This window comes from Necator americanus, chromosome X (genome assembly GCF_031761385.1).
Source record: "Necator americanus strain Aroian chromosome X, whole genome shotgun sequence".
In the NCBI taxonomy this organism is placed as follows: Eukaryota; Metazoa; Nematoda; class Chromadorea; order Rhabditida; family Ancylostomatidae; genus Necator; species Necator americanus.
This window is the reverse complement of record NC_087376.1, coordinates 5113039-5134705: the sequence shown is the minus strand read 5'-3', so window position 1 is coordinate 5134705 and position 21667 is coordinate 5113039. Positions and strand designations below refer to the sequence as shown.

The window sequence follows — 21667 nt, the reverse complement described above, 5'->3', positions numbered from 1 at the left end:
AACATTTATGGATTCGTACTTGTCGATTCTGGATTAGACACAACTATCGCCCATACATACAGCGAATGTCCCAACAGCTGTATCGGCAACCGCTAACACTAACGCTGCACATGCTAACCAAAACGAATATCCAACCTGAAATTAACGATTGTAGCCAAAATTTAAAATCCATTACACTCAATTTACCAATAGATAAGGAGTTTTTAGGTTATTTCAAAAAGAAATCCCTCATTTTCAAATCCTACATGTTCATTTGAACCTCGTCGGATGGAAGAAATTCCAACAACATAACTTTGAAGAAACTAGTACGAAAAAGAAAAATTGAAGGTGGATATGAAAATTCTAGTAAAAAAACATGAAACAGCTCCCTGTAATCCAAGAAAACGACAGCGAGAATTTTGTATACAAATTTCCAATGTTTTGAATATAAGTAGGTTTCTTTATCGAACATTTGGATACCGTTAAAAAATCTGTTACAACTATCAACTTTATGAAATGTAACAAAATAATGGTAAAAAAAAGTAGATAGTAGACTAGAGCAGAGAAATGACTTTTTTATGAGCGCGATTTTGTTTACTTTTGAAAATAATATAATTTCATGTTTGGGAAGAATGAGGAAAGGTTTAGATACTAATATTTCTGGACATGCGAAACAAGAAGTCGGAGTTATTAGGTATTTTCGAATTCAATAGAGGATTACTTCTTAACTCTTCAGAGAAGTATAAAATATAGCATTCAAAAAATATTATAAAGTATAGTATAAAATGAATAAATTTTTTGTAGAGTTTTCTTTCATCAACTGTAGTAAAAGTTAGAAGCATATTATCTTTAGCTTAGCAGAGGCAGGTAATCCAGAATGAAGAATTAGCCTTGAAGAGTTTATCTGTACCTCTGTACTGATCTTATCCTTGATGTCATCCCAGTTCTGTACACCTTCTGAAATAAATCATTTTAACTACTCAGTTCATTCCGATATCATTTCCTCAAATATCGAATAAAATATTTTTTGCAGATATTTTTTTAACACATACGAAATGCACTCTGATTGTTTAATCCGTAGACGACAACGGCTGTAGCCAAAGAGATGGCAGCACACAGAGAGGCTAACGTCAATGGATGTAGGAGGCATTGTTTACAACAACATGCACACCTAAAATAAACAAACACCTAATTTGTAAATTTAAAAAAAGTCAAAAAAATCGTCTATACCAAGTAAATAGATTCCATACGAACGCAAACGCCTCTATCAAGGCTGCCAACACCATAGCTGCACTTACAATTCTCTCCCAAGTTTGTAAATTCTGTAAAATAGTAAATAAATAGATAAATGAAAAACAAATGTAAAATAAAAATAACAAAAATTAACTTATCATAAGGTCTACTTTATTAAATTCAAAAAAAACTTACATTCCACCATTCTTCGCAATATGTCAAATCTATAAATTTTCCACTACTTGTACTGTTCGTATCTCCAGGCATTCGACAAGCGAACGAAAATAATCCCATACTTTCAGGGATTGAACGATTTAGAAGGGATTGCTCTACAGTTCCTGTGATCTGTCTCCAATCTGGAATAAAGTAAAAGAATAAAATTCAATAAAATATCTAAAGAGGAGAAGTTTTGTTGGTGTTATGTGTGAAGAAAAGAGAAAGTTTTCTACTGCACATTATCCTAAATAAAGTTTCTATAAAAATATATTTGTGGCTAAAATTTATTTCTTTTCTACAAAGTTTTGTGAATTATTGTTCAGCGCATAGAACACCACTGCAGTGCACGAACCATCAGTTCTTGTCTGCGAAAATTTTCATTTTTTTTAGAAATTATTTTCTTCAGAAAATATCCTTGAATTATTGCACAACGTTTTGTGGCAATCAGTACCCATTTGTTTCTACTAAATTTTACAAAAAGTTCCATTTCTATAAACTGATATAATTAAAAATTAGAGGCTTTTACTTCAATCGGATCAAAGAGAAATCATAGAGTATTCAACATAGTGTGAAGTTATCGCCGAAACCTTAGGAATGTCTCTGGATGACCGGTATTTGTGAGAAAATGTAGGCCTCTAGACAGCTTCTGGCTCTGTCATATCCCTCCTTTTTCCGGTATGGACACAATGAAAGCCCAGTATTAGTGAAAAACCTTTGTGTACTTAGTATTTTTTGATCCAGTAAGCAAAACAAAAATTTCTAGTGAGAAATTTCTGAAATCTTTGTTTCAGAAGTCTATCTGCACATTCCTCAGATGGATTTTGACACTTTAGCGATCTTTACAAGGATGTGCAAGGTGCCGTTGAAGACCTATGTCTGGAATGGAAGCATCCTAGAAAATTTTTGTTTACTTGATGATTGAGCAATAGGATTTCGTATGAATTCATAAAGTTCTCCGTGGTCAAATAGCTGTGTAGCATTGTTCGCGAAACAAGTTACATGCTATCGTTTTCGTAGTAGGCCATACAGATATATTCAGGATCGTTGCAAGAGTATATTGATCCAGGTAGTATCATGTGTGATCTTCATTACGTTAGCTGTTTTCACGGATTGTTGATGTCAACTTCCATAAAAATTTGATTTGATGTGAAAATCTCGAAGTTTTTGATGATGCCTTCACCGTAATCGTGGTCATTTCCATCAGTATTTGCTAATATTAATCCTCTTCTTCCCGGCTTTTTCCCTTAAAAATGGCCGCTGTCGTTCGATTGCATTAAATAATCCTTTTTCTTACTCCTAATATGTGCATATAAATTGAATAGAACCTCCCTGCAATGCAAACACTTTAAATTCAGCGTTTTACAGAACCGACGATGTTGGGGCCACCTCTCCAATCGTCCTGAAAAACGGCGTGGGAGACGGCGTTTGTTCCTACGAGGTATCTTAGAGGGCCCACCTTTTATACACCTCCCTGTTCCTAAACACACTATAATTTCGACTAGAAGACGCTGCTGAGGAGATCCAATTGATTTTCGGCCACTCGCTCGTGGATGCGTCGCGTTCACAGGATTGAGGCGTTCTAACATACTTCGTAGGAGAAAAGGTCATATTCCACGCCGTTTTTCAGAACAATTAGAAGGAATTGGACGGGACCACGGTCTCGTTTGTAATCCACACACCAAACACTACATTTCATAGCAGAGCCCCAACATCGTAAGTTTCGTGATACAGTTCTTTTAAAACCAGTTTACCACGATTTTGTCGTGGTACAGAAACTCCTAGAAAAACTTCTAGGAAACTCCTGTGGCTCGGTCCTCCCCTAAGGTTCGTAAAAGGCGTGGAAGACTGCGTTCTTTCCTACGAAGCTAACTGCAATGCGTCGGCCTCGTGCACGCGCCGCTTCCACGTGCGAGTGGTCGAGGGTCAGTGAGATCAAATGGGGAATCATTGAGGAATCAATGAGTGCTGTTCAAAGGTGGGGTGTTCTAACGTAGGAACTAAGGCGGTTCTCGCGCCGTTTTTTTTTTACAAGATGGGAATATTTTACAATTTCACAAAATACAGGGAAGATGAGCGGAGCCACTCCGGATTCCATAGCCCGAACTCCAGGCCCACTCGAATGGAACAAAACTGTGAAATGAGTTGTTACTAAAGAGTTTTTTCGTTCCTATATGTGAAATTGCTGTGGAACTATAGTAGTAATTTATTGATTCTTCCTGGTTTTTTCGATAGTCTAGTTGGATCTTCAGCAAGCACATGTCGCACGTTACTAGTATAAACGATAAAATCGAACAAAATTCTCGAGGCAGAGTGCTCCCTCTAAGTCGAAGTGTTCCTTTTCGAATTCACAAGACTATTTGAAAAGTTCGGGGCGGGTGTGGTGCAGTCGTTTAGAGGTCCGTTGTAGCCACATGATCGATGAGAGGTTCGAATCCACCCTAGTGCAAACCAATCTTTTCATCCCTTCGGGGTCGCAAAATTGGTATCAGACTTGTCTGTGAGGATAAACACACTGACTTGATACATCGGCTAGCTCCGCAAGTCATTCTAGTGGCCAGTTACACATCCCCTAAACCTCAAACGATCCTGAATTGAAATGAACGTGGGGGCGCATCCCAAGTGGATTAATAAATGCCAGATACTTTATCATTTATCCTTTTACTTTTTTTTAAATAGTGCACGAATTCCTTTATGTTAATTCGGGATAGACCGAGTAGAAAAAATTATTATCGGCTGATATCATCTGAATTCCGATGAATAAGTGACAGTCATAAATGGACTATAGATTGTCGCCAATATATATGCGCTTAACAGATAAGCGATGGGATGGTTGACACTTCAAAAACAGTGACCATATCATACAAAAAGTTTCGTTGTCCACGAAATAGAATCAACAGCAGGAGAAATTTTCCTTGAACGTCATGTAGAGATAAACAAGGAAATGATGCAACCGTGCCTTCTTAGAACGATTAATATAATTATAGTTATAATAAGTAGTAGCGTATAGTTGTTATAATCCTAATCAAATAAACAAACACCTACTGTATATAGAAATTATTAGCACATTTTTTTTCTACAATATGTTAAAGAGATTTTGTATGCTAAAAAAACTTTTTTTTCAAACACTTAAAAAAATTGCAAAAATTAATCCATTTCACATTCTCTTTTTCTTATTTTTCCCTTCTACAGATTTATCGTTTCCTCTTCATCTCTATTGACGTCTAATTTATCAAACAATAATGCCGGATGTGTTTACATTCAAACATCGCATGCTTACATTGTCACATGTTTTTTTTTTTGAAAAAATAAAATAAAATAACAATCATATTATATGTCACAAGACAAGACAAAACGATTACCTTTATTATCTTTAGTGAAAAAAAAATTCTAAAAATTCAAGAGCAGAGGAAAATTGGCAGCTGATTCTAATATACGTGTGAGCATGAAATGAAATGACATACCAAAATTTTGATAGGAATACTGTAAGTGAAGTGTAACAAAAGATTGAGGATAAAGTCCTCGTGAGGATGCACCTACGCGTTTGATTTTGACTCAGCGTTCGATTGAGGTTTACGAAAGTATGAACAGCCTATACAATCACTTGCGGATGATTGCCGATCTGTTAAGTTAGGATTTTATCCTCTCAGACATGTTTTATAGCAATTTATCGATCCTTAAGGGATGAATTGTTCGGTCGCGACTGGAGCGGCTTCAAACCATCGATCGATCGCGCAATTACAGCGGAACCGCTAACCGACTGCGCTACACCGCTCATGTGAATCATAATACTCAAATTATACAATCTCTATATGTTTAGATCTAGGTAAATTCCTGAAAAAAAACTGAGAGTGGATGCAAATATTCTTTTTTTTTTGTTTTCATCATCATGTTTTCATCTGAGCTAACAGGATCGCGACTTATATATCTCACATTTCCGAAAACATTTTAATTTTAAAACAACTCAAACATGCCTTCCTGGAATTAACGTCTAACTAACAATGTTTGCTTAAAACTAATGGATTTTGTCTGATGAATATAAGGATAGCAAAGAGCGGCAGCAAATAAATCTCAAGATTAATGACGAAGGATCAAAATTACATACATGGACCTCCTATTCGGATCCGATCTATTGATTTTCTAGGAAGAAAACGATGCCTCTGCACAATACCGTTCACTATTTACACATGTAAGTGCATGCTAACAGAAAGGAATCGCCAAAAAATGTGAGAGTCTGTCGATTTGATGAATTTGACACGAATTTTGCATGGAAAATTTGAAGAAAAATTAAGATTTTATTCAAATGGAATTCATAACTTCTACAAATCCGTAGTGAAAATTTTAACGTTGCTACAGATTCCATACGTTTTTAATGGAATTCTTCCCTTTATTCGCATTATTTTCGTTATTTGAAGTGGAAGCCACGTTCTCCCCGTTAGATTTCCGTTCTAACATCGATATATGCATTTAATAAGCTGTGCTTCAATGATTTCCATGTTCAACGCTCACCACGTCATCAATATGTACGTATATGAAAGAAATAAATTCACATTGAAGAAAAAAAAAGGCAGGAAAATATTCCCAAAGAGCGAGAAAAAAAAAGAAAACAAACTTGACGTGAACATTGCTCCAAGAGTTAGCGCAAGACACGCAAACATTATAATACCGTAAACAATCTGTGCACACATAGAGAAACACATTGTGGAATCTGAAATTTGAATTTTATGATCCAATTATGAATGAATCAATTTTTAAACGTACAAAACGTTCAGCTAATCATAGTAGGTGGGATTAATCAAATGGCGGGAATGAATCGATGACAACAACATCAATCAACATTTGAACATTCCTGGTTGGATCACTTTATGGAAGAAAGAAAAAATATCCAAGAAGAATCGGATAAGGAATATTTAAAGAGTAAAAAAAAACAAATTATAGTATTAGTAAATTTGTCGACCGCGGATTCTCCATTAAAATAGAAGACGATCTGACGATAGAAGTGCTTTTATAGACGTTGAATTGCATCGGTGCATCGATCTTCTGCTTATTTGCATATGATGGATCACAACGATGTACAAATGGAATATGAAACTACAATTGAACGTCTATATCGTTGAATGTAATTTTGACTGGAAAAATATGACAAAATTATAGGAGAAAAAAACTGCTTCCACAAAAGCATATTTTAATTACACAATTACAATTATATCCTATAGAATTTAATTATAATTTTTCAGGAATACAAAACTCACTGAAGCTGTAATATAAGCATTATTTAACTTATAATTAGTATATGAGAGAATTCTAAACAATTTTCCAGGATTTTTATCTCGTAGGGGAACGTTTCTGATCTAGGATTTTATTTGTTTCACCACGAAAGAAAAAACTCCTTGCTTAAGGAGAATCATACGGTCGACAACTGGGAAACTGGGAAAAACTCTTTCCTTTTGTATCGTATGTATGCGCAGATAAGAGGAATTGTTAAAGAAATCAAATAACTCCTAACAGGATCAGAGAGAAACGTCAGTTTGTGGATTATTGAATGCGGAACCGCTTTCAAAGAAGATGATGCAACGATAGATGAAAGGGGGAATAAAGTGATGAATATGGTTAATTATCAGCAGACAACACTCCTATGTACTTATCAGAATGCAGCAGAATTTAGATTTTTTTTCCACATCTGACCTTTGAATTTGTGACGAATCTCTCTATAAGCCTCTGAATGTTTACAAAAACGTAACGAGGAATTTTGCACGGAAAAATGCACTCTGTACCGATACTGATTATTGCAAACATGATGAAATGCAAGAATTACAGAACAAAATACAAAAAGTCGGTTTTAGAAGAATAAATTCCAGAAGCTTCGTAAAGGATATCCTTCGAGGAATTCAACAATTTTACGGAGAATTTTTGATGGTGATCACGTTAAGAGTACGTGGAAATTTTGAATGACTAACATTTTATGCAAAATAATACCGTATTTAATACATTCAATGATATCTAAAAATTTCTCTGTTTGCATAACCTCTCTTAAAGAGTTTTTATAGATATTATCACAATAAACAGTCATGATTAGTCCAATCTGAGCTCTCATAAATTCTGTCACGTCATTTTAGGGACACACCCAATTTCGATAAGCAATGACAACAAAGAAGATCCATACGAACGTTGTTGTCCTGGAATTTTTAGAAACAATCTAATTTGTTGAGGTGTTCTCTTTTGCTGAACACACTAACCGCTAAGTTTTTAAGTTAAACAGCATATTGATTTCAAAGCGATAGATCCAGAAAATTGGCACATTTGATGGGAGGCATATTTTTGCTATTGTCACTGGAATTGGGATTCGCACCTCGTTAAATTCGCTTTTAAATATGTTTATTTACTTAGGTACTTGGATAGCCGATCTTCGCCGATAGTACGAACATCAGCATAGCTTCCGTTCATTTCCTCCTCTTACAGTAGTCGCCCAAGATGTCCGTAAGCTTCATGACTGAAGTTAACGAGATCCTTAAGCAGTATCTAGCTGAGTTCTTAGCTAGAGTCCATCTGTGCTACAAACACATCCACGACACATCTCGTTGAAAGCATCCTGTGAGAGAATTCAGAAACTCCTAGAATCCATCCTAACGTTTTTTGAGCCAATCCATCGTCGGATCTTCTCACAATAGGACCTACCCTTCTATGCTTCGCTTTCAACGTGTGCTCCGGTAGGAGACGGAAAATTTTTCAAGGATTAGAATTGCGATTCAGAGGTCCCGTTTGTGTGAGGCACGTAAACTTCAGAAGAGACCTTATAAGCGCTTTACGGGTGGAAAATAACATCTTGGACTGCCTGGATTGTTCTTCCACATCCTCGCTGCGTAACAGAGTACTGGAAGAAGTAAGTCAAATGGAACCGGTGAGCATGAAGGACGTAGTCCATCAGTTAGTCCGCAGCTTCGTTCACGGATGCGAACCCCATTAACACAGCTCCAATTCTTCAATTTAGTTCACCTTTCATTCATTCTCCATTTTCACGGCATGTCCAGGATACGTTTACAATGAGGACCCAACTATTAGGTTGCCTCATAATTTTTTTACTCCAATTTTTCTGGGATTTTTATTTTTTTAACAATGAAGATATTCTAGTCAACATTAAAGTCAACAAAATACTCAATAACCTTCGTCTATCGATCTGACCTGAAAAATCTGAGGTTCTCGATTTTTCTGGCCTGAGACTCAGGATACTCTCGTCAAAGCAGAGTTAAAAAATTGGCGACCGTATAAAGAAACTTATGAGATATAGCAATATTTGGCAATCTTCAACTTGTACTCAATCATCCTCGCTGTAGACGCTCTTTTCTTTTGAATCTAGGAGCTAAGAATTCGAGTAAGAGGTAATTTTTTTTTTGCGAATCAAGAAAGCTGACTTTTGTTGTTGACGAGCTGACGTTTGATTAATTATATTCCAATGAATCCTATCCATGAAAGTTAGCACGCACAAATATTACTACTACATCATTCTGACCGTGTGCACTCCTATCACTCCGTAGATGTTTTCATATAGCGGCTTCGCTGACGTTGAAAAGCGTTTTTTCTTGTTCATCTTGACGTCAAAGCATTTTAAATTCGGAAAATTTCTTTAGAACATTATAATTCGCACAAACATATCTAGTCATGGGTGATTCTCTGATAAAATTTGCTGTTATCTGTCGTCGATGAGTGTGGCATCGTTAAACAGAACATCTAGGAATGTGCTAACTAACTAAACTTCTTTCCTTCCTGAACCTAAGGAGTACGGTAATACCCTCATGCTGTTTTCAGTATTCTAGGAAATGTATCAAAAATTGTTGTTCGCTTTTTTAAAGTTCGTTTTATCTCGAACCTCCTCCGTCCAAAAGAAGTTCTGAATCTTTTGGACGGGAGGGGGTTCGAGATAACGTAGAAATAGATAGGATGCTGGTGAATTTAGACACGGATAAAAGTCTGGACACATTTTGAGAAAAATTAAAATATAGTAAAGATTCCCACATAACAACCTTATAAATCAAGCAGTAAAAAAAACAACATTTTACAACAGAAAAATTGGGAGTTTTTGGAAAAAATGCAAGTCCTAGTCTTTTAAATGATCTGATTTTTCGGAACCAGAGGTAGAATAGTATCGTAATGGTTGATTTTGTGGAATTTCCGGATAATCTTTCATTTGGTGGAGTAAATTCAGGATGATCGTGTTTTCGATCAGTGCGAAATATTCAGTGGATTCATACCGCTGAGAGATGCTGTGCCCTTTCAGATCCAGAGATGTAGCAAAATGTGGATACAGCCACAATGGACCTCGCAAAAAGATCACTTAGATCCTAGGGACCTCTGTATTAGAAAACGTGTTCTTTAATAACAAATGTGCAATCCTGATTTGTTTTGAATAAGGAAAAGGGTAAAGGATGAAGTGTTTGGCGTTAATTAATCCACTCCGGATGCACCACCACGTTCACTTCAATTCAGGATCGTTTGACATTTACGAACATGTAACTGGCCTATAAAATGACTCGCGGGGTTAGCCGATGTGTCAAGTCAGTGTTTTTATCCTTTCAGACAAATCTAGTGCCAATTTATTGAGCCCGAAGAGATAAAAGGCTTGGTGAGTACTAGGGCGGATTCGAACCTCCGATCGATTGTGCGGACACAGCGGGAGCTCTTTTCGATTGCGCTACACCCGTCGAAGGAATAGGAAAGAATAACTAAATCTAAGTCGAATTGAAGGAACAAATCACATTCAAAATCGGCAAATTTGGATGTTTTTTTACATGTGGAGGTCTGTCTAGAAAAGTTCGATCTAAGTCTAATGTTTTCTCAAATTACTAATCAATATACAACTAAAATGAGTTGACTTGGTTGAAAAGAGTCTAAAAGTGCATGTAAACGGATAACTGGTGTCTTGGGTCGTTCAGGATTTGTTCTTTGGAACAAACAAGCTCATAAACATGAATCTTTTCCACAAGATTCAGATTTTTTCAGAGGTTCATTCAAATGCAGAATTAGTTTTGAGAAAATTAATGAATTAACGATTCTGAATATAGTAGTAGTAGAAGGTTCTTTTTTATTCTTCACACACGAGACATCACCGAAAGAGTTCGAAATTTTTCAGATTTTGATAATGACCGGAACTTATTAATGGTGATAAGAGTATTTTCTGAAAATATCAGTGACAGTGTTCGGATAGTGTTCTTAAAATTCCTTAATGACGAATTACAAATTTGAATATTAGATTTACCTATTTTTTATCTTGAGGCATTTCCTTGAGTCAAACAGGCGAGGGAATGCGTCAAACGATAGTAATCTTCTGCAATATTGCATAACCTGCAGCTATTAAGATAAAAATGATAAAATAAATGAATGAAAAATAAATAAACTAAAACAAAAGTCAAATAACAATAAATCTTAAATCAAATTTCAATATTATTATTATAATATTGAAATGTAGGAAGTATTTGGTAGGAAAGACAGTTACATTTTGGGCTTAGGTTGCCGCCTACAAAGAAAAGAAAAGAAAAAACAGGTCCCATAGAAAAATAAACAAAAATAAGTTTAGCTGAGAAAGCACAGGTACGAAGACGTTGCTCAGCGTATGAAAGGGCTAGTGTAAACGAAAGCACAAAGTGTTATTGACAAGATTTTTAGACGTAAAAATGTTTTTTTCTAAGTTTACCCACTTCTAAACGACAATCCATTGGAATCCTGTAAACTTGCCGGTCGTTAAAATCGAATATTTTAGAGATATTGATGAGATTTAGTATTGTAGAGGGTCGACGATGATTTTTTATCCTTAACTTTTCGATGTGCTAATAGGTGTGGAAAACTGGAAGCAAAATCTCAGGAAAGGGTTTTGAAAGCTGAACGAATTCTTCCGTTCATCTTCTTTCTCTCATGGATCTTTTTTCATTTCTTTATTCTCTAAGTCATCCGGCTGCTTCTGGTCTGGTCTTCCTTTCTTTTCTCCAAAGCTGTTTATCATGTACTCACAATGAATAAACAAGTAATATTGAATTTTTTCATTTTATAACGGAACAAAATAGTGTTGATAAAAGTTTTTTTCTGCAGGAAATCTAGTGATTTCAAAGAGTGTAAATATCCTGGGACCCAAAAAAATGCGGGTGCTGAATCTTCATCGTTGGGAAACGATGTGGATATGGGAATAGCGGCAGCAAAGTAATCCTCGTAGAGAATGATGAGAAGAGCAGGATTTTCAAAAAAATTGAGGACTTTAGTTGAAATACCATTAAACAATAACATTAAAAACAATAATAACAGTTCTAAGTGGTATGTGTAAAAATAAGGACCAAAAACGAGTTAAACAAGATTTTTGATCAAGTGGATTTAGGAAAAAAATCTGTGACAACCTCTTCTTGCCTCTCTCTTTGTCAACAAATCATTTAAAAAAATTTAAAAAAGACGAAAACTAAGAATTATTAGAGAGAAATGAAAACAAAAACTATTTTTATCACTGAATACTCAATTATGCAAAATTGCAATAGGTTGCACTGAGAACCACCAAAAAATTCATTGTTGCGTATGTTAAAAATGGAAAGGGAGTAGATCAGAACCGACAACATAATTTCATTTTTTTCCTTGAAAATTACTAGAAAAAAATGCTTTTTCTCAACATTTAGCAATATTATTATAATATAGCGTTGAAAGTTAAAATAAAGTGAATGTAAAGTAAAGCAATGTAGAAATAACCTAAGGGAATCGTAAAAATATCATAAGCGCTGATGTGTATAGGCTAGAATTTATTTGATTCAATAATATTCATGCAAATTTTGTTTTCTTAACACATAAAATGTTCGTCAGGAATAGTTTTTTTTTCCCGCATTATACAATGTGAACATCGTACAAAAGCAAAAGATTTCCTCATCATGTGGACGTCGAATGCGAATGACTAATCGGAACACATCCAGAGAATAGCGTTCTGCGAAGAATCGAAACAATGATGAATTATTAGTCGTTGAATAGACAGAGAGAGGTGTTTTCGTGTTTCTTTTTCGAATTTAAATCACATCTTCGCTTTGAATCCGCTCAACTTCACTTCCTCATATTATTAGGAGTTGATTTTTGACAAAAAATCCACGTGCTATCGTTGCCACATGAGTTCTTAAATGAACATTATATAAGGTAAGAAACTCTTTTTTTTACTTTTATTAATTTAAAATTTATGAGTTGACACGAATAAAGTTGCTTGTCGTTGATTTTATGCGCATGAATAATTGAATACAAACGGTGCATGCGACAGCGTGATGAAACGTTCGATATGATCACGGAATTTTATGAGGGACAACGACAAGTCAAGCAACACTTCTGGATATCGTACCCCTAGGAAATAAGTATAATACTCTTAAAAAGTATTGTACAGTTTTGATCATAACCTACGAATAAGAATTGTAAAAAATTTACGTAGATTGCAAAATAAAATTGCACTCAAATGAAGGATGAGTGATATAATGATCTTCTTTTCAATTTGGTTACAGTTTTCGTACACAAAATTTCATCTTCGCTCAAATTCTCATTCTCGTCTATATTAGTATTTAAATAAGCAAGGACGCTACCATCTTCTTTCCTAAAAAAAAAAAAAACTTGCACATCATAAATGTTCTGTAGAATCCATTTGTAGCCAGCTAAGCGCGCAATTGAACGCATTTAAAAATCAAAAGTGTTCCGGGATGTTACAGTAATCGTACGCGCTAGGACTAAACTATACGGTGTACGATTGAGAGATTAGAAGGAATCCCAATTCTACAGTATATTGTAACTTTCAGGAAAGTATTCTGAAAGTTTTCAGAAGAAAAATGCTATTAAAATAAAACATGGGGATTTTTAGTCGGTTCCAAATTTGTAGCTGAAATTTTAAAGCAGTTCATGCTAGAATAGGTTATAAAACAGAAAAAAATAACTTTAGAGAATTTTTTCACCTTTGTTTCTAAAATTCTGGCTGCATTGATACTAAATATAAATAAATCTTTTGATTCTTTAATGTTTTCTCTCTAAAAATGTTTGTTGTTGTTTATTCATATCGGAACCGTTGCTTAAGTAATGAATGAATAATTTGGATTGCAACAAAGTTTCGCTTTCGCTTTTTTCTCCAACTTTCTACCTCTTTTAGTTTAATCTTAGCCGCAAATAAACGTAAACAAATCTGGTAAATGGATCAGCAGGAATTTTAAAAGGAGAATTAGGATTACCTACTTTTATTCAGATCAGTAAACTCAAGTTCAATGTCTCCGACTAACTCACACTCTTGTAGTGTCCAAACCCTGGCAATTTCCTTTCAACTTCCTGCACTAAGAAATCTGAGACTTATTAATTTCTTCTTATACTTATTAATTGCTAAGTGCTGAGGTTGTTGATAATATAGCTTATACAGGAAAAATGCGATCGGAAATCCTAGGAGTAGAATCGAATCCGTAGAGATTTCTTTTGTACCTTCTAACCGCAATACTCCACATATGGTCAGTTGTAGCTCACAAGGCTTATTCCAGTTGGAAGAGAAGTAGTTGGTTGTCCGGGATTCCTCCTAGAATTTCTAACTGCATGAGTACTTCTCTAGATTCTCTACTCCTCATATAAGTAGAAAATTTTGAATTTTTCTGGAATTTTTGTGAGTATTTCTAGACGACGATCATTCGGTTTTCCTCCTTTGCTAAAATTTCAATGATCATCACTAAATGATATGATCGAAAACTGAATAATAAATGGTTATTTTGCTGCAATTCTTGGAATATTAGCTCTCAGCATAACTTTTTTTCGTGTTTTTTGCATATTTTATTGTGATGTAGTGTCTTAATTGCCATATTTACCATCACATTATGTTAAAGGATGATCTAGATCCTTACAGAGGCAGTGTCCTAGCAAATAGACTCAATTTCAAACAATCACAAAAAACGTAAACTAAACAATTTTTCCAGAGAATGACAAAAAATGTTTACAGTTCAAAATCACTTTGTTTTCTTTTGCTAGACGTTGCATTGCACTTGCACCGCCTGTTCTTAGGTGGTTTCATTCGCCAACGCTTTCATTTAAACCTTTGGAGGTGTGAATCACTCATTCTTCCAGTTCACCCCAGAAAAACCTCAACAATTCGGAAATAGTGAAGTTTCGACCGAAGAAAAACTCTGAAAAATCTTGAGAGCAGTTAAATATCAGTTAAATTGCAGTTACCGCTAAGTTACTATGAAATAAATAAATAATAGTCAGTAAAATTACAGTCATAGAAGTTATAAATGTATATTATTTTAGAACACTGAACTCTAGAGTTTAAATCAAAATCAATCTTTTTAATTCGTAATTTTATTTTATTTAAAAAAAAATGGTTTTTAATAAAATAACAATAATGGAAGTTATAAATGTATATTAGTTTAGAATACTGAACTGTTAGATTATAATTAAAAGCAATCTTTTTGATTGGCACTTTTATTTTAATTTAAAAAGCAATAGTCAATAGAATAATAATAATAATAGAAATTATAAATGTATATTAGTTTAGAATATTAAAATTAATTTTTAAAAAATCAAAATTTACAGCTTTGCAGCTAGTATGTTTAGAGTAATCACTGGGAAAGAGAATTATTAATATCAAAATGTTATTGAAGGTGAAAGTGTACATCGTAATTTTACTTATATAAAGGATAAGGATAAAGTTTCTAGCGTTAATCAATTCGCTTTTTACTTATATAATATAATTATAATAATATAATATAGTTCTTTGAACAATGATAACTGCTCGAACGTTTTGTTTCATTTCCCTCGACTAAAAATGCCGAATTCTGAGACAGAAATGCTGTGTCCGTCGACGTCGTCGTATATATAAGACGATGATTCGTTTCGAGTTGGCATTCGCTTTCGTGTTGTCACGGAACTCTTTCTGTGTTGTATTCCCTGTTGCCCTCAGTGATGTTTTTATTTTCTAAAAATACTCTAAAAATTCCCTCACAGCTAATTCTTCCGATAATAAATAAATATACATTTTAAATGTGAATTTAGGGAAATGAGAACATGTTGGACTGTATTGGGTTATATTGTTTTCGTTCTACCTCCTCTTATTAATGGAACATTTCGTGAACAAAGTGTTGCTGTAAAAGGTATAGTGAATTGTCGTGGAATACGTCAACCAGGAGCATTTGTACAACTTTATGATGAAGATGCAAGTATGTTTTAATGAGTTTTTAATTTGATTCTAATTTTTTTTTTGATTTTTTAATACCTACATTTCCTACCATTTATGTGTTTCTTTTCTCTTCATTTTGACGATTAGAGGTTTCTCACTCTTTTTCCCTTTTATTTTGCAGAAATCTCTTTTCTCCTTTTGTTTACCAATCACTTATTTGATTTCCATTCTCATTTCGTGTTTTAGGTCTCCTTTCCTTCAAGTTTTACCTCGCCTGACATGAATGTAATTGTGATTTGATTCTGATTCAGTCTTCCATTCTTCCAGAAAATTGTTAGTCAGGTGTTGTGAGGCAGTAACGTAAAAAGTTCGCATAATTTCACAATTCTGAAAATTGGAGAGGCAATTGAATAATAGAACGGTCATAAGAGAAATTCCTCTTATTCTTCACTATCACGAGGTTTTACCTGAGGTACGAGCAGTGGTTTTAGCGAGGAATAACTAAACTTTTTTTTAAAAGTAGGTCAGGTTCAGTTGCGCAGTCACACATATATCATAACTGCTTGTTCGGTGATGTTCCTCAACTTGTTCACAGTTTCCGGAATAGATGTCTACACCGTAGAAAGTGACTGTAGAAGTTCGCATGCGTTCATCTTTTTGCTGACACTTTGCAACCCGGCTAGTTTGTGGATTCCCTCACTTCTCCAAAGACACTTCGTTAATTTTCTGTGTAGCTCTATAAAATCTAATCTCGAGCCTTTCGTCGACTACTTTAAAGTTCTTTTCTTTCACCATTACAGAATCAAATCATCTTTTCTATTTAATTATTCACTATACTTTTATTTTCCTACATGAGGTTACTCTGTGCATGAAATTCTTAATTTGAAACCAAAAACCTTAATTTGAAACCTTGCTAAAAAAAATTAATTTGACGGTCTCTTCTGAGTCCTTGGGGCTTAATTTCTGTCTAGAGAATTTCATAAAAAAGGGAAATAATGATAAAAAAAAAAGAGTGAGATTATGACTATGAATGTAACAATATAGTTGAGATAAAAGAGCAAAATCCACGATTGTATGGATGCTAGAACAAGGAGTTCGATGTCGCTGTTGGAAAACTTCGATCAATGAAACTTTGTACAGGAATTGCAGGATCCTGTGAAAGCTGCAGTTTTAACTCGAGCATCATTGCACTACACCTCTACGCTGGCAAAATCCCTTACAATTATGTTTAACCTTCGAATGTAAAAAAAAAAATTCTATACCAGATTTTATAGCTCTGTTACTTTCTGGAATGCTTAACATTCAAATCCTAAAACGTCGTCTAGTATTTACAATTAGTAATTTTCAGTAATCGGTTGCTCCGTAACCTTCTTTTTCATTTGTTTAAAAGTTTTTTGCTTTTTGTTTCAAAATATAGATAGTTCAATCAACTCTGTGATCAGCAAAATAGTCACTGACCTTCTCTCATCGATCGAGTAGGTCATTGAATACAGTTGTCTGGAAGTGAGAAACTCTGAAAAGAAACTTGGGACCAAAAAAAAAACTCGACATACGTGCAAAGAAAACCTATGGAAGAGATCAAAAACAACAGTGTTGTTTATTTTTGACTAAACAACAACTCTTTCAGTTCCAATTTTTGATAATGATGATTTGCTTGGATCCGTCACAGCAGATGAACGTGGAATATTTTGCGTTCGTGGTGCAACCACAGAGGTACGAGGTTCATTCAGATTCAACATCTATGCATAATGTTCGATCTAATGAAATCGCGTGGGCGTTAGTCATACAGAAAGACATTGTTAACGAAACAATTCATCATTCTTTTTTTTTTTTTGATTTTCGGGAAAAAGAGGACAAATTTCAGGGAAGAAGTTGAAATTACTGGATTTCTATTTTTCTAATCATATTTCACCATTCTCTAACGGATGATCATTGCAGCTAACAAAATTCTTAGAGTATAAAATCAACTGTAGAATTGATCTTTCCAGAAGTTTCGAAAAAATCATTAATTTTTTTTTTCCTTTTGCGCAGTATCACTTATTTAAGTAAAGTTTAATTTCTTTTCTGTCTTTTTAATTTTTTTAAATTTTTTTAACTTACGAAACGTACACCCACATATGATAATAATTTAAAATTTTTCTAGGTTACCGATATTGAACCGTATATTTATATTGAACATAATTGTGGTTATGAAGGACTTGATCAGAAGGTAGGAATTATACGAATTTTAAAAAAATCTAAAAAATTGAATTAAAGTCAAAAAAGTTTAAATTTTCTAAAGTAGACCTTTTTCTCTAATCACCTCATTTTCCTCTCATCATTTTATTTTTTTTAGCATTATTTCATTCGTAATATTCCTCATGAATTTGTGGTTGAAGGTAATTTCTCGAAAAAAACCTATCATATGGGAGATATTGAGCTTCTCACGAAAGGTTAGTGTTTTTTTTTCAAATTTTATAGTTTTTGATTGATTTTTTCTTCTTGCTAGCATTGTATGAAAATCCAGAATTGATGTGTGGATGTTTTGTTCTTACAGATGCTCCTGTACAACATTATCAGCGCCGTATGCTTATTCATCATTATGAATCGCCACATGAAAAACTGTCCCTACACCAGCAAGTCATTCAATGCATCCCACATTATGTAGCCTACAAAGACTACTATGAAAAAGTGACTATAATTATTAAAAATATAATAAAAAAAAAGTATTTCCTTAACAAATCCTTTTTTAAGGTAGTCATCAGCGGCGCTACAACACAATATAACAGATCCGAACTCGAAAAACAAGCCTGGGATGATCTAGTGCGCAAAATAGAAGGACCTCCTAGTCCTCCAGCTCCTCCTCCTTTTCCTCCTCCTCCTCCTCCTTCTCCTCCTCCTCCTCCTCCTCCACCACCACCACCACAACCACTACCACCTACTCCACCGCCTCCTCCTCCACCACCACCAGCTCCTCAAATCCCGTATGGTGAAGTCACTCACACTCATATTGAGACTCATACACTTTCCGAGAGCCATGTTGAAACGCATCACACTCACAAAGAAACCTATGAACGGGTTACTCCCGAATATATCGATAAAGAAAAAGAATACGGACGAGAATCAGAAGAAGAACAGCGTCGAAGAGAGGAAGAGGAAAAAAAAGAAGATGAAAGAAGGATAGAAGAGCTTCTCAAACAAGAGGAAGAACGAAGGGAAGAAGAGCAGAGAAGAATCGAAGAAACGCGAAGGTTAGAGGAGCAGAGGAGGATGGATGAAGAAAGGAGGTTGACCGAGGAGAGGAAATTGGAAGAGCAAAGGCGAATAGAGGAGGAAAGAAGGTTAGAGGAACATCGAAGGCTAGAGGAGGAAAGACAAATAGAGGAGCAGCGAAGGCTTGATGAGGAGAGGAGGTTGGAGGAGCAGAGAAGAATTGATGAAGAGAAGAGGCTAGAAGAGGAGCGAAAAGTCGAAGAGGAAAAGAGGCTCGAGGAAGAAAAACCAGAAGTGGAAAAACCGCGGAAGGAGGACCTTATCACACCAGAAGAACTAGAACGAGAAGAACAGGCACGCTTAATGGAAGAAGAGAAATTGAGGAAGCTGGAAGAGGAACAAAGAAGATTGGAAGAGGAACGACGGCGATTAGAAGAAGAGAGATGGATTGCAGAAGAGAAACGCTTGAAAGAGGAGGAGGAACTGCGCCGAGAAAAAGATAGATTTTACGAAGAGCAGCGGAGAAAAGAGGAAGAGCTGAGACGAGAAGAGGAAAGAATTCGAGAAGAGGAACGGAAAAAAGAAGAAGAATTACGTCGTGAGGAGGAACGACGACGTGAAGAAGAGTATCGAAAAGAAATGGAACTTCGTCGTGAGGAACATCGACGTCGATTGGAAGAATTTAAAAAATTGGAAGAAGAAAGAAAATTAGAGATTGCAAGATTAGAGCAGGAAAGAAAATTATGGATGGAAAGAGTGAAAGAAATTGAGGAAAGTCAGAAGAAAAAACAACTTATACAAATTATTTGTTCACGTGATAACGTTGTACGAACCACTGAAATTCGTGAATACACGGAAGGTGAAGATCCATGCGAAGGATACATAAAAGCATAGAGGCGACTAGAACGATATATTTAGATTTTTCCTGATAATCTCTGTGATTATATTGTGCTTTCATTTTTTTCTAACATCCTGCCAATCTACATCACCATTGCCCATATTGTTTCTTTTTTCTCTCCTCAACGACTACGCATGTTTTTGTTGTTTTTTTTCATGTGATAAAAAAATTTGGTAAGATAATGTGGAATTGACTATACAACAAAAAGTTACAGTACTTATAATACTTATTCCACTTTATAATACAATACTTTCACACAATATTCTTCTGTGATTCTACAGCACGAACGATTACTCAGTCATTTGTTGATAGTTGTGATTTTTCTGTAAAATATAATGAAAATTTTGAAATGATAATGAAAATTTTGAAATGATACACTTATGTTCAAAATTATTCGAAGAAATTACAACGAACATTTCAGTTCAATTAATTTACATTTCAGCTTAAAAAGAATTAAATCCATTTAGATTTTTATTATAACTATGTTCCTGTGTGCTGAATTCCCGAGGTTATTCAACTAGAAATTATAATTGATAATAAATAAATGCTATAGTATCTAATGAAATTAGGTGTAAAATTATTAATAAATGGTACAGGGCATATTTTTGTTGTTTTTAGCTCATATATATTTTTTCAAAAAAGTTTTGGAGGATACCTGGAATGAAATAATGTTTTTTTTTCTTGTTTTATCAACAGGGACTTACTTAGAATTTCTCCACAATGCTCTTTATTGTTTTTTTTTTGTTCTATTCCAGAAACTCTCACAAAACTTTTCTTTAGTAATCTTGGAAAAAATATTGGCTAATGAATATATTGAAGGCTTTGCACAAGTTTTGGTCTAGGTGACTACGATTACTAATTGAAAAAATCCACAAAAACCTTCTGAACGAAATCCTTAGATATGATGATAGAGTTCTCTAAAAGATAGTTGAACTGGATAACTTTTTGTTTTCTTGTTTTATAAACGAGGATCTGGTGAAATTTCACTTGTGTGGTTTGACATTTTGACAACCTCGTCTTTATCAAATCCTGAAAATGGTCTGAGGTTTTTGATGCTATGCATATCCCATCAATGTTGTTGCCGAAACGTCAGAATAAAAATAACGTCTCACAAAAACCTAAAGTGAAGGGAATACTTTTTTTAAACTTTATTTCTGGATGTTCTTCTTCCTTTTTCGGGAGTTCTGACCTATTATATAAAGTCTGGGATTCATTTTTTTGGTGTTTTCTTTTCGAATTTGATTCTAATGGAATTCTGTAAAAGAATGATCATGTGTAAAATGTGAGGGTATGATCCGTTGTCTAACAATAAATCCTTGACACAATAAGCCATTAAAAGTGCACTTTCATGTATGGATAAACTTTCGTTCACCTTTTTGAGTGATTTTGCAAGTTTTAGCAAATAAAAGAATCCATAATTGTCCTCCATAATTTGCACAGCTTCATACATGACAGGTGTTCAATCGAATCTGTGCCTATCCATGTATTCCCCAGCATTCCAACATGAACTTGAAAATGTCTAAATATACAATATTCGTATTTTTCGTATTAGGACTACTCACAGGGGTTTGTTTACATTTTTATAAACAATTCCTGATTCACTAGATTAACGTCTTTTGTTTCTTATTTTTGTATTATTATCATTTAGTATTTATGGTACTGGTACAAAAAAACCGAGCACTCAAAAATTCCAACTCCATATGCTCCATTTATGAATGAAACGAAAACAGCACGAGCTATATTGAAGAAGTTGCTATCAGCTCCTCAACGAGTTGTGAGTTTTTTTTTCCCAAAATTCCCTCCTCCGTTCTTACCGAAATACTTTGATTTCCAATAGTGTTTTTTTATAGTAGATCATTATGTAATCAATATTTATCTTGATTTGTGCAAAATCCTTAGAAATTTTCTAATATTTTACTCATAATTTATTCATTACTGGTATTTTTTCATTCGCACTCCGACTAAAAACTAGGAACAAGCAAAAACAGCATCGAACTTGTCCCCTATTAGCTGGTGAA

The 21667-nt window shown here is 34.5% G+C and overlaps 2 protein-coding genes across 3 annotated transcripts; one reads left to right on the top strand and one right to left on the bottom strand.

Annotated features, from left to right (window-relative positions):
• Positions 1-33: 33 nt before the first annotated feature.
• RB195_021514 (uncharacterized protein) lies at positions 34-6125 on the bottom strand (the record flags this gene model as incomplete). 2 transcript variants are annotated; one of them, XM_064208298.1, is made up of 6 exons in its annotated part: positions 34-135; positions 890-936; positions 1032-1150; positions 1210-1301; positions 1408-1568; positions 6038-6125. In XM_064208298.1, the coding sequence occupies 6 exons, from the start codon at positions 6123-6125 to the stop codon at positions 34-36; spliced, it is 609 nt and encodes a 202-aa protein (XP_064064179.1). The 2 variants fall into 2 exon arrangements, with proteins under 2 accessions (XP_064064179.1, XP_064064180.1); XM_064208299.1 differs by having other exon boundaries at positions 6038-6083.
• Positions 6126-15439: 9314 nt separating this feature from the next.
• On the top strand, positions 15440-19645 carry RB195_021513 (uncharacterized protein; the record flags this gene model as incomplete). Its single annotated transcript, XM_064208297.1, has 6 exons — positions 15440-15599; positions 17187-17272; positions 17703-17768; positions 17895-17991; positions 18096-18229; positions 18293-19645. The coding sequence occupies 6 exons, from the start codon at positions 15440-15442 to the stop codon at positions 19643-19645; spliced, it is 1896 nt and encodes a 631-aa protein (XP_064064178.1).
• Between the last annotated feature and the right edge of the window lie 2022 nt (positions 19646-21667).